This window comes from Rhipicephalus microplus, unplaced genomic scaffold (genome assembly GCF_043290135.1).
Source record: "Rhipicephalus microplus isolate Deutch F79 unplaced genomic scaffold, USDA_Rmic scaffold_13, whole genome shotgun sequence".
In the NCBI taxonomy this organism is placed as follows: Eukaryota; Metazoa; Arthropoda; class Arachnida; order Ixodida; family Ixodidae; genus Rhipicephalus; species Rhipicephalus microplus.
Window position 1 is genome coordinate 34,448,091 of NW_027464586.1, and position 13,165 is coordinate 34,461,255.

A 13,165-nucleotide genomic window follows, 5' to 3' on the forward strand; every position below is an offset into this window, starting at 1 on the left:
GGTTCACATGTATACATTTTTAGAAAAATCAATCTCTTCTAGACAGTTGACAAAAGATTCCAGCGTCGAACAATTCACAGCATTGACTGGCAGCCTATTCCAAAAACGTCCATTTCAATATTGCCAACTAAGCCGGCTGTTTGCGTAAAGTCATCCCTCAAGCTATCAATGTTGGTCCTGATTGATAGGAGGTTTTGGTAACGATTTTCCAAGTCAGTTAGGTGTTGGCTTACGATACATAGCATTTGTTCGGTAGATAATAGCTGGTATTCGAGGTTCTCAACCTCCAAGATTATTTGAGACTGCCCAGTAGTTAATTTTCCCAATTCAGACAGTATGGCAGATGTATCAGGAACAAAGTTAGATTCGATATCTCCAGCAAGTAACATCAAACATGGGATTGCATGAGCAACTTCAACAGCAATAGCGACATAACACCGTGGGCCCGATAGCTGAACTAAAAAAAACACAGCCTATCCACGGGGTGCATGACGGAGAATGGGGCGTAGCTGGGTTCGCACGCTGCTGCCACGCTGCTTCGGCCTCCCGTTGTCGTACTGCAGGATTCTCGCGGTGCCGCCGCACAGCTTTGCAACATGCTTCTGTCTTGCGCCCACACACGTGGGGGTCTCTTTCTCGAGCCACCGCCACTCAGCAGCCTTGTCCATCCTCTGTCGCCAGGCCTCTGAATGCGCGCTCTCGCCAAAACAGTACTCTTATTGTACTATAGAGCGCCTCCTGCCTTATGCCGCTGCCAAAGAACGCGCGATCGTAGTCGCGTGATCGTCTCTCTCTACTTTAGTATGTGTGACACCAATCTTTCTTTTCTACAAGTAACGCCCTCTAGTGTTGTATTATTTGCAATTATCAGCGTATAATAAATGTACTGTCCTCTATGGCCAGTTCAAGAATCAACGAGGGGTGGGTATGTGGCACCGCAGTGGTTACTACAAAGGACAATCAGGTGGTGCTTTGAGGAGCTTTGCCCCTAAAAGTAATTGCTCGTTCGTTTAGAGAACGGGGAATATTGATACAGACCTAGCTGTGTGGCGAAAACAAAAGGATTAGTGGTCATCGTTTTGGCGCAGTCACTGAGCTCACGAAGTGTTGAGCGTGGGTGGCATTCTTCTATAGGTGACGGAACGATGAGTGTTGATGACGATGGCACCTCTCAAGCAGGACCGAGGGGCGGATGTTCAAAAGGCTGCTACACTAGGAGGCCAAATGCAGATGAGGAGAATTCTGTGTCGCGTGCACTGTATAGTAGCAGGCTCGTTGAATTGCGGGTCAGGCAGAAATCGCCAAGAGATAGCAAAATGATCTGAGTGATTACGAGAACGATCTCGTGTGTGCCCAAGACGAAAGGATTTTTTCATTTATTTATAACATACTGCAGACCAGAATTCCGTCCTTGACCTAATTCTGGTTAATTACTGGTTATCATTATGGTGCAGCCACCGAGCCTACTTTCAACAGCGCTTAGAGATGGTGCGCACTGCAGTTGTCAACCAAAAGCAGCATTTTCTGACGAACTTCATTCAAAACGGCACGTTTCACATTGAGGGAGAGCACCTATGGTTTGGTCGTCGATGAGGTCGATGTTCTAGGTATCCATGGACTCAACATTGTCGAAGAGTTCATCGGTGCACAGGGCAGGCCAAGCTGTTACCACGGGAAAGTCTAAATGGGCTGCGATGACCCGCTTTTCACCAGTGAACAGAGCTGAACAAGCATACGAGGGCTATTGTTGTTGTACGAGCGTTCGCTGGGGTCGTAGCCTGTGTGGTAATTGGTTTGCACAAAAAACTGAGACAGAGACTCGGAGTAACAACACTCCAGGTGTGTTGTGTCGCCCGATGCAAGTGCTCCACGTCTCTTTATTGAGGCTCCCAGACCGTTTAATTCCAGATGGCTCTTTCCCCAAGTGGAAGAATCAGTCATTTCCAATACCTGACGGGCTTCACAATGCGTTGAACATCTCTCAGTCATGTTAATGCTCACAAACATTCCCTTTTTCTTTCAGCTATCCACCACTGGAACAGACTAGATAGTAATATTGTGTGCCGTAACACCAATAAATAATTTATGAACTTATTTCAGTGTGTTCATATTGAAAATTGAGCTGTTGACATTGTATCTTCTTTCTTCTTGTTTCGTGTATTTTTTTTTCGATGTTTAGTATGTAGTTTCTTGTACCCACTCCTGCATGGGCCGTGAAAAGCCTGCAGTAAATTAAAAAAAAAAAAAACCTCTTTTTTTCACTGAAGTGGGGATTGACGCTAGAATCTTCATCTCTTGATGTAGACATCGCTCCTGGTGTTTCTTGCTCTTGTGAGGGCTTGATTCCACTTATTCGCTAACTTTCATGTCTCCATAATCTTCCTTAGCTGCTGGGACCAGAATAAAAGGGTGTGTGTTCTGAACGAGTTGTTTTCGTGGAGTATCGACGACCCATGATGTTGGACTGTTGTTCTTCTTCAAGAGCTGTCATGTAGTTCCAGGTTGATAAACACTGAATAGGACAATGCAGCGCAGTGCACATGCGACATGTGTTTAGAATAGAGCGGCTAGAGCAGAAGAAAAAAGTAGTTGCGTTCTATGAATAAACCGTTACAGAACGCATGTCAGTCTCTCTCTTCTACATAGTTTGGTGCCATGAAACTAGGGAGAAGACTGAGGTCCTGCACCAAAGATGGACCGCCTGCGCTGCAACAAAAGAGTGATTCGAAGTGCTGCTGCAAGGCTCATTGCCTCCACCACTGAAGTTCCGCAAGTAGAGTATCCTCCTCCGGCCGATCTGCAAGTCATCTTGGATGACCTCCAGGACAAAGGCATGACCCTTGCAGATATCAACAAAAAGATTGCTGACCTCATAACCAACGACACTGAGCAAGACGATGAATTCATGGCATCTCTCGGATATCACGACAAGATTTGCAACATTATGAGCCGTGTCCTCAACCTTCTCAACTTAGCTTCAAGGCCCGCTGACAGCAGTGCACCTGTCTTCGCTACCGTAACTGAGCCCCAAAGGAGTCCTGATCGGCGCTGCGAGTTGCTCTACCGAAGTTACAGGTACCCGTTTTTTCTGGGAAACTTCGCGAGTGGCAGGACTTCTAGGAGCATTTTGAGGTCACAATCTACAACAATCATGAGCTTTCGGACATAGAGAAGTTCGGTTATTTGAGGTCGTAGATAACTCGACCAGCAAAACGTGTGATCGATGGTGTTCGACTAGAGCAAGCGAACTGTGCGGTAGCGGTCAAGGTGCTTCAAGAGAGGTTGGGCTATCATACAGCTAGCCCTCGTGGACGAACACATCGACAGCTTGCTTGCCATAGCTACTGTGAACCGTTTCTCCAACATATCACTGCTGCACGAATTGTACGAAGAAATACTTTTGCACTAGCTGCCTGGATAGCCTCGGAGTTTAAGCATCCGAGTACATGCTTATACTTCAGCATGTGCTCATGCGATCGCTACCCGAAGACATCACTGTTCTGTACCAGCAGCGCGTGAAGGAGACCGAGGCGAACAATGGGGCTACCTTAAAATCACATCAAGAAGAGGTGCGCAACGTGATGAAGTTTCTTTAATTTCAGATCGAGAGCAGAAAAGAGAGCTCCTGTTCAAAGTGCCCACAAAAATCCAGCTCCGCGGCACTCTAGCGAAGTCATTCTCACTTTCAGCCGCCGGTAGGCTCAGCATCTGCAAGATATGCAACCAACGACCATGCCTGTTGCATACTATGCGGTCATCGTGAAAACGCTCTAAAGAACTATCAGACTATCATGACAGCCGACGAGATTCAGATGCAGCTAACCGAGAACTGCTCCTTCAAGTGTGCGAGAATGGGACACTTCACATGACAATGTGGCAACACAGCATGGCCTTAGTGCAAGCACTGTGCAGACCATCATCTTAGCACTCTTCGCGAAATACGGAAATTGTACAACTGACCGAACGCTGACAAGAATGACACGGCAAAAACCGACAATATGCCACTGATCACTAGTGCTGCTTCAAGCAGCTTTACGTCTCTATCACCAGCGGTTCTCATGCAAAAGGCCACAGTATGGGCATTGGGAAGGTACAATTTTGTGCTGGTTCATCCGAAGGGAAGAACTCAGAATTCGTAAACTACTTGGCACTGGCAGCCAAAGAACATTTATGCAACTTGACTTGTCCACGAGACTAGATTTACCTTCCGTCAGCACAGAAAACCTGTCTCTGCTAACGTTTTGAAGTTCCAAACATTACCGCACCTACCGATTTCGAACCGTGTCATTCAAGCTGCAGAGTCGCTTCGATGCACATGAAATCACGTTAGATGCTCTGTAGGTGCCAGAAGTATGCACGGTGAACAAACCAGCAATCGGGCAAGACCTTCTAATGTAGTTGTGCGAACTCAAGATGCTTGTGGTCGATGAACAGCGACTCAAAGACCGACCTATAGAAACCATTAGTGTCATCAAATCAAACGCCTGAGTATTGACCAATGCGCCGTAGAGATGATCTTTGGTTGGCTGGTGCTAGGCGTGTACAAAGTAGACACTGCGAACGGCTTGTGTCAAGAGAACAGCACAGCGGCTCTATTCCTTTTGTGTGAGCGCCATGGCCAAGCCAGATTGTGCATGACTGACCCGACAGAGATGTGGCCACTTGATGTGATAGATATCGCCAAGCCTCCGTGAGCGGCCAGCCCATCGACGCGCAAGACACTGTGATGGGCCGGTTATTCGGAATTGTTGCAGCATCATTCCCAATGGGCCTTCTCAGATTTCTTCCACTTTCTCAACAGATGCTACTCATGAGGAAATCGGTGAAGTGACATCAGCATGCCACACCGCCGTGTTCAAGCCCTCTACGCGCCTCTGCTTGAAGTTTCGAGTTATGAACGTCTTTCTTTGCAATTCCGAGTGACTGCTTGGATCATAGAATTCTGCCGCAATGCCTCATCGAGGAACCATCGTCAACAGGACCACTGAGGGCGCCAGAGTTGAACGAGGCAGAGATGTATTGCATGAAGATGTATTGGAACACACCGCATATTCAAGCGAAATTATGACCATGGAAAAGGAACTACGAGTTCCAAGGTCTCTCTGTGTACGTACATTACAACCGCTTCTCGGCTATTATCTACCACTTCAAGTAGGAGGCAAGCTTCAGCTGTTTGATGACACCGAAGAGGTGAAGCATGCGATGTTCCATCCTGCTGATCAACGGTTCATCCATCTTTTGATTGACAAAGCGCACAAACGACTGCTGCATGGTAGAATTTAGCACATCACGCTGGCGAAAGTAGAGGCGTCAGTAATTGTCATCCGGCACGTACTTAGAGGTCATATCAACAAATGCTCTGATACCATCTCACTTCTCAGGGGGCAGTCCCCTCACAGGACGAAAATATCTTGCTACCAGTGTCACTGCTTCTGACCTTCGAAAGGGAGCGCTGCATCAGGTACATCTGCTGCGGAACTTGTGGTAGCGGCGAAGGAAGGAATATCTGTTGTTTCTGCTTGCCGCTCCTTATACAGAAAGCCTGCACCGTCTCTCAACACAGAGCCTGATGACCTTGTCCTAGCAGACGCTATCTCTCACGTAGAAGATGGATCGTGTGGTTAAGGCGTTTCTGGGAAACAACAGTACTGCGCATTTATTCTTGATACCACTGACAAACTGTTACTAAGTGTGATGTCCTGTGCAGCGACCCTTACCTCCTGGTGGTGCATTCATGCAACGCGGTCACGGTAGTGTCATAAAAATTAAATGAGACGGTGCAGTGCAGTGCATGTGCGACGGGTGCTTCGGACAGAGCTGCTAGAGAGGGAAAAAGAGGTTGCGCATCATTAATAAACCGTTACTGAGTGAACATCAGTCTCTGTCTTCTACACAGGTATTGTCACCCATACTGGACTTCCTGCAGTCATTTTGCTTCGATTGCTGGCTTTGTGCCTAATGTTGTAGCTTTGGGTTTGCTTCCGCTTCTCTTCTTTTGGCGGAATACCTCATGGTAGGGCAATTTAGGTATCAGCTGGGATGGCAGTGTAGGTAAAGTCATCGTGAGCTGTCTTCCTGTTAGGAGCTGAGCTTGAGTATATCCACTGTACGCAGGAGTCCTGTACATGAGCAGTCCTATACTTGGGTCTTCAGCTTGTTCGGGGAGGTCTTTATCAACTTTTATCAATCTTCTGCTTTACTGTTGCTCTTGGGATTGTGCGGACTGCTTGTGGCATGCTTTATTTGATATTTCTTTGTGAAGTTCGTTAACTTCCCTGAAGGGAACAGGGGCCTATTGTCTGACCTAAACGTCTCTGGTATTTCTTGACTGGCAAACAACAACTTCAACAGAACTAGCACCGTATCTGCAGTTGTGTTCTGCAGATAACATACTTCTATATAACGGGAATAGTAGTCTTAGACGACCAAATAATGCTTGTCTTTAAGTTCGTGGAGGTCAGCAGCAACTTTCTGCCATGGATAGTCTAGTAGCTCTGACTCAATCATGGGCTCCACTCTTGGAGTCCGTTTTTCAATAAAGCTAGTGCAGTTTGCAACTATCTCTTGAATTTGAGCACTTAGGCCAGGCCACCACACTGACAGTTTTCCCCTTTCAGTACACTTGGACACCTCCTGATATCATGCGTGCAGTTAACAAAGCACTTTCTTCCATAGAAACTTTGGAATAACTAACCTGTTGTCTTTCACAAGTAATTTTTGTAGCCCCGCTGTGGTGGCTTAGTGGCTAAGGTACTCAGCTGCTGACTCGCAGGTTGCGGGATCGTATCCCGACTGCGGCGACTGCATTTTCGATGAAGGCGAAAATGCTGAAGGCCTGTGTACTCAGATTTGGGTGCATGTTAAGAAACCCCTAGTGGTCAAAATTTTTGAAGGCCTCCATGACAGTGTCTCTCTGGTGGTTTTGGGAAGTTAAACTCCTCATATCAATCAAGAAGTAACTTCTGTTGCACCATGAGGCTTTCTCTGTATTGGAAGTAGGAGACAATGTCAGGTGGAACTTTGTGCTTGCCTGACCAGCATCTAGTGCAATAATCTTTTACTTGTCGGCACATTGTCATCAGTCTGCACAAGTTCTATTTCTTTTATGTAGTCTCTCGACGCTGGCAGCAGACTTGTCACTAATAAGAGATATGCTTTGACATCTTCTTCCATGCTCTCTGCAGTTTTGACTGGGGCTCTCAAGAGTGCATCTGCAATCCACCTCTCTTTACCCGGAACATGCTTGATGGAGTAGTCGAAGCACATGAGTCTCGGCTTGAATCTCTGAATTCTTGCCCAAATTTTGTCTAGCTCTCGATTGCCCAGCAGTGAGATCAGAGGTCTGTGGTCAGTCTGGACTTGAAACTTTGTCCCTACAAAAAAGTTTTCAAAAGGTTTGCATGCTCGTACATTAAGGCATGCCTCTTTCTAAATCTGAACATATCTTCTCTCCGTTTCATTCAGTTCTTTAGACAAAATTGCAGCTGGCCTTTCACGACCGTCCTTGTCTCTCTGCAACAACACAGCACCAAGATTGAAAGAAGATGCATCTGTGGAGGCTATCAGTTGTTGTTTGGGGTCACGCACTGTCGCTGCTTCTTGGATGTCTCTCTTCACCTGGTCGAAGGCTTGCTGTTGAGCATCCCATCTCCACTCCATGTCCTTTCTGAGAAGTCCCCCGAGGTTCAGTATGAACCTTCCCATTTGGTTTGCCATGCCAATAACGTCTGTTAGTGTGCATGGTACAGGAAAATCTATTATTACTCTCACTCTTACTTGAAGAGGTTGAATGCTCTTCTCACTGAGGATGTGGCCCGAGAATTTCACTGACATTTTTGCGAGCTCTCATTTTTCATTCACAGTCACCCCTGCAGCTCTCAGCTTTGACAGAACTTCCTCCAGCCACCTGTCAACCATTGCTCTTAAAACCAAGATATCATTCATATGACACAGAACTCCTGTCATGCCTTTAAGTATCTGAGTCATCTTCCTTTGGTTCAGGCGCTGATGTTGGTTTAGGCACTGGTGGCTGAGTTGGCAAATTGATGGCAAGTTTGTTCAGGCACTGATGTTATTCCAAAAGGTAACCTTTAAAAGTAGAATTTTTCAAATGGTGTTAGGAAAGTTGTGAGCAACTGTGAATCTTTGAAAAGCTTCACCTGCCAAAATCTGGCCTTTGTATCCAGTTTTGTAATGAAATTGGCTCCTGATAGTCTTCTTAGTGTTTTTTCCTGTGAAGGAAGTACCCTTTCAATGGCTTTGCTAAAGTTAGTCAGATTTACACAAATTTTGACTTCGCCATTCGACTTGGGTACAACTATCATTGCTGAACACCACAAAGTTGGCTCTTCCACTTTTTCTAATGATGCCATTTCTCTCCATTTTCTTCAACTAAGGCCTCCATCTTTCCAAGAAGCAGCAAGGGAACTCTACAGGAAGTACTGATGGATACTGGTCTGGCCTTAGACTTGAGCTTGATACGGTACTCTTTGCATTTATCCTATGGTGACGAACAATTCAGAGAACTTTACCTGGTACTTTTCTCGGGCATCTTTGGTGACTGGCTGCAGAAGTTGCACAAGTTTCAAGCCTAAACTTGCTCAACGTCCAAGGAGAGCCTCCTCTAAGTCCTCTACAATGTAAAGCTCTTTACAGAAGGTGTTTTCATTACACTTCATGGCGAATTCAATTGGGAGAGCAGGAGCACTCCAAAGCACGCTGAATGTGCTCTTTTCAGAGCTGGCGTGTTTCAGTGGTCGAATAAGTAGAGGAGCACTGTCATCTATTTGTAGAGCAAGAGCGCTTTCGCTGTGCACAAAGCAGCCAGGAGCAGATTGTAGTGCTCTCGCCTGAAAAGCGGAGTAGGCACAGTAAGTATGATGAGTCACGTGGGCCTTGAATGTCACAGTTTTCAAATTCTTCTTCAGCCGGCCAGTGCAGCGGCAATGGTATCGACCATGTGTAGCTTGACCCGCTGTTTTCTTTGGAAGGCTACGATGACAGCTGGACGTCTGCCGAATGCGTCATTGCACAAACATAGACTAGGTATTAGGATAATCAAGAACATGTGGCTGACCGATTTCAAGCGTCTTGTGCTGCTGCCTCACGAAGAATATGCCAATGCTTGAGATGTTTGGATCACATGGTCTCCCCACTCATCACGCCCTTCATTTGCCCTCCGGGAGTGCGCAACATTCCAGTGGCAGGTTCAGTGACCCTGCTCTCAGTGCTCTGCCTTCCACTCCTCTCTGCCCTGCCTCTCCACTCCTGTTTTCTCAGTGGAATTGGCCATTAGTACCGCGTGTAGCTTGCTGACCACTTTAAGTGGATGTCGCCCGGCGCCATAGAGTTTTGTCGTAGTGGGAGTAACAATTTTAATACCAAGCACACTTCTTGCTGGCATTGCACTTAACATTTGTTCCAGTGTCTCTCTTGAAGCTGATCTGTTTTCTACCGACATCAATAGTTTTTCTCCATGCCTCAGCTGTTTTGTTTATACACAGGGCTCCTAAAGTCCACTCCTGCTGTGCCGCAGCACCTTTGTTTACATCTCAGAGCGTTTTTGATCAGTAAATTTTTTGCAGTGCCCTTTCTTAGCAGAAGAATGGCATTTCTTCTTAGAAGCCGGACAGCGGATGCAGTCATGTTGCTCACGTCCACCACATCTGCTACACACATGGTGCCTTTTCTTTGTGTTGAAGGACGTTTTCACTTCTGCAGCTCTGGAGGAGCTCCTTTATCGGCCTTTTGCAGGGTGTCAACAGACGCTTCTTTGGGTAAGAGTTCTTGTTTTACCACGGCTGGCTGCTTTCGAACCGCTTCTACCTGCCGGGCTTTTTGTACGTCCGTCTACAATGTGAGATCTGGATAGCTTTGTAGCATTTTCAACAGCTTTGCATCCTGTAAGTCCACAATTACCCTGCCGCGCACGATTTCATCTTTCAGGGCTCCGTATCTGCAGTAAGCTACTAATCTGTGCAAAGCAGTTACGAAAGCTTCTACTGTCTCTCCAGGCTTTTGCTGTTACGAATAAAGGAGGAAGAAGGGGCAGTGGCCCTGAGCAAGAGCTACGGGAGCTGGCTCATTCAGTTGTTCGGTTGTCCTTTGATGTAGCCAGACGTTTGGGTCTCTTTTTTCATTTTCTACACTTCGTTCTGGTGCCGAAACCCCCCGGTCATTTGGTCGTGGACTCTTGCCTATAAATCGACTCATCACCAAGCGCCGCTTTTATCAAACTGCCTTCACAAAGGCAACCTCAAAGCTCAGCACCCTACTGCCCGCCTTGATAACTCCTGCTCACAGTCTCTAGGAGCTCCTCAACATCAATGTGGCGAAGAACGCTCACCTCATCACATTCAACAAAAAGGTTCAAGCTACGCTAGGTGTTGAGGCATTGAAGGCAGACTTGACCACCACCAACGAATATGAAGATCGTGTTATCTGCGCTCAAGCAAGGGTTTGCCGTGCATCCGCACCGCGAACGCTGAACCCACCGGCACCCGTCGCCGTCACAATCACTCCATGCAATGACCCTCTTGCATGCACATCACAGCCATGCGTGACCTTGCTTTCGCCCGGCCTTCAGACTACAACTGTGCCGTCTCGCATCGCACTGCCTAAGCTGCATATCCTGAGCTTCTCTGGAGGATGACCCGTGTGGCAAGGATTTTGGGACCAGTTCAAAGCCAGCATCCACAACAATGACTGCATTCCAAAACTCGATAAGTTCAAATATTCATTGACCTTTCTGACTGGGGCAGCGAAGGCAGCCATTCAAAATATTCGCCTGGACGAAGTGAACTGTGACGTCGCCATTCAGATCCTGTCGAACCGCTTCGGCCGTCACAACATGATAGTCGATGACAATCTAGACAGTTTGCTGGCAGTTGCACCAGTCTGAAGTTCCGCCGACGTGACCAAGCTAAGAAATTTACATAATGAAGCCACCTTCCACATCAATGCCCTACTTCTGAAAGAAGGTCTCGGTTTGTACGCAGAACACAACATCGTGCACTCGCTTCTTGCACCTTCTTTGAACATTGCACCTTTGAACATTGTAGATGTTGCATGTCAATTCGTGTCTCAGTGTCTGTTTCCTGCAAGAACCCAACGCCACACAAGTTACGACATGGTGTCGGAAGTGGTCTGCAAGTGGTGAGATCGGGAAAGTTGAAAGAGAGACCTTGCTGCAGGAGGCTTCATTGACTGGACTCAAGGCAAAATCGAAAGGTGGACGCAGAAGAAGCAACATGATGGCCAAGCAGCAGCCAAGCCAAACCTGCGTCGGTCTCGCGCCGGTGGCATATTTTCGTTTACTCTTCAAATTTATATTATTATTACAAATGTAACGAGGGCAGTGGGCATGGAGCTCGAGTATAGAAAAGGAAGAAGACTTGCTGTGATCGCAGGCTTGCGTTCAGTTAGCCCTCGCGCTAAATAAAGCTCTCGTTCGCCGAGTCAACTCCTGCTTGTTCAACAACCCGTTTCAAGTGGTGGAGGTGCGGGGTACATCTGGTCCTCACCCTGGAACTTCGCAGCCGCACGCTCCAACGACCTCCTACAATGACTGATCCGGGGCCATCTCAGGCCGCTACTTCAGATCTCGCACTTGTGCCTGTCTTCTGCTCTGGCGCTCTCCGGCAGCGCGACCCCCCCATATTTGGTGGCACAGAGGACCAAGATGTGGACAACTGGATTGCCGAGTATGAACTGGTGAGCACATACAATAAGTGGAACGCAGCTGATAAGCTCACAAATGTGAGTTTTTACTTGACCGACGTGGCAAAACTATGGTACAGAAATCATCAAAGTGATTTCAGTACCTGGTCAGCATTGGCAAAAACCCTCTCGGAAGTCCTTGGCCGTCCTGCTGTCCGCCGTCTTCGTGCTGAACAGCGCTTGCGGGGCAGAGTACAGAAAGCAGATGAAACTTTCACGAGCTACATCGAAGATGTGCTATTTCTCTGCAAGCTCGTCGATTCAACTCTGGACGAGGCAGGCAAGATCAAGAACATCATGAAAGGAATCGACGACGGTGCATTCCAAATGCTGGCTGCGAAGAGTCCCCAAACGGTCGCCGAGGTGATTCAGCTCTGCCAAAGCTATGATGAGCTGCGTAGGCAGCGCGCTTCTACACGTTGCGCTGCTCAAGACACCGCGGACATCTCATCCCTCGACTATTGCCATGACACCGCCGACCACTCTGCGTTGATGCCCCTCATAAAGGAATTCATACGCGAGGAGGTCGTCCGGCAGCTATCTATAATCACAAGAACTACTGAGCCGATGGCACCCTTGTCGCCTTCGCTTCGCCAGGTCATTCAATCGCAAGTTGCCGAAGCATTTCCGCCAGCTCAGGCTCCACCAACTGTTACCGCACCACTAACGTATGCAGCCGCAGTTGCTCGGCCACGTGCGCCAGCGTCTCCGGCCATATACCAAGCTACTCGCCCTCTTTATTTGTCGACGCCACCTTCCCGCTTGCTAACCGTCCCGTCTCCGGCTGTATACGAAACAGCCCAGAACTTTCATATGACAATGCCGCCAGCACGACCATTGACGATACCTTATTCAGCGAACAGTGCCCCTACCGTCAGCCAATGGCGCACTCCGGATGATCGGCCGATATGTTTTTATGTGGCATTCCAAGCCACGTAGCTCGTCACTGCCGTCGTTACAGCTTTCCTTCTCACGACATTGCAGGGGCCTCACATTACATGCCCACCATGCCCACTCAGCCGCGATATCCCGTTCCTGCCGATCCACCTCTAGACGTACGTCCCGGTCGCCGACCATCCGGCTCAAGCTGTTCACCTTCTCCTCGTCGTCGATCGATTTCTCCAATGTTACGTCGCAACAGCCCACGGCGAGGGGAAAACTGACGGGCGCAGTTCAGAAGGCAAGAACTGCGTTTGCAGCGAAAATTTCAAGACCTAACTGCTGTCCCCTGAACGAAATTGAACTCTATATTGATGGCATTAGGGTGCACAGACTTGTTGACACTGGTGCTGCCGTATCTGTAATTAGCGAGAAACTGTGCCGAAACTTGAAGAAAGTGACCACGCAACTTACCGACCTATCTTTCCAGACAGCTACGTCCCATCATATTCAGCCCTCAGCTTTGTGCACTGCACGAGTCCTCATTCAAGGTGCTATGTACGTCGTC

General features: G+C 47.8%; 1 protein-coding gene across 1 annotated transcript in view; it reads left to right on the forward strand.

The window, feature by feature from the left end:
• Nucleotides 1-13,165, forward strand: part of Cadps (calcium-dependent secretion activator 1) — a 721,673-nt gene that overhangs the window by 345,290 nt on the left and 363,218 nt on the right. Inside the window, exon 20 of the mRNA XM_075882731.1 lies at nt 2,693-2,719. Coding sequence (XP_075738846.1) covers nt 2,693-2,719 — 27 coding nt within the window. The remainder of the gene's footprint in view (nt 1-2,692; nt 2,720-13,165) is intronic.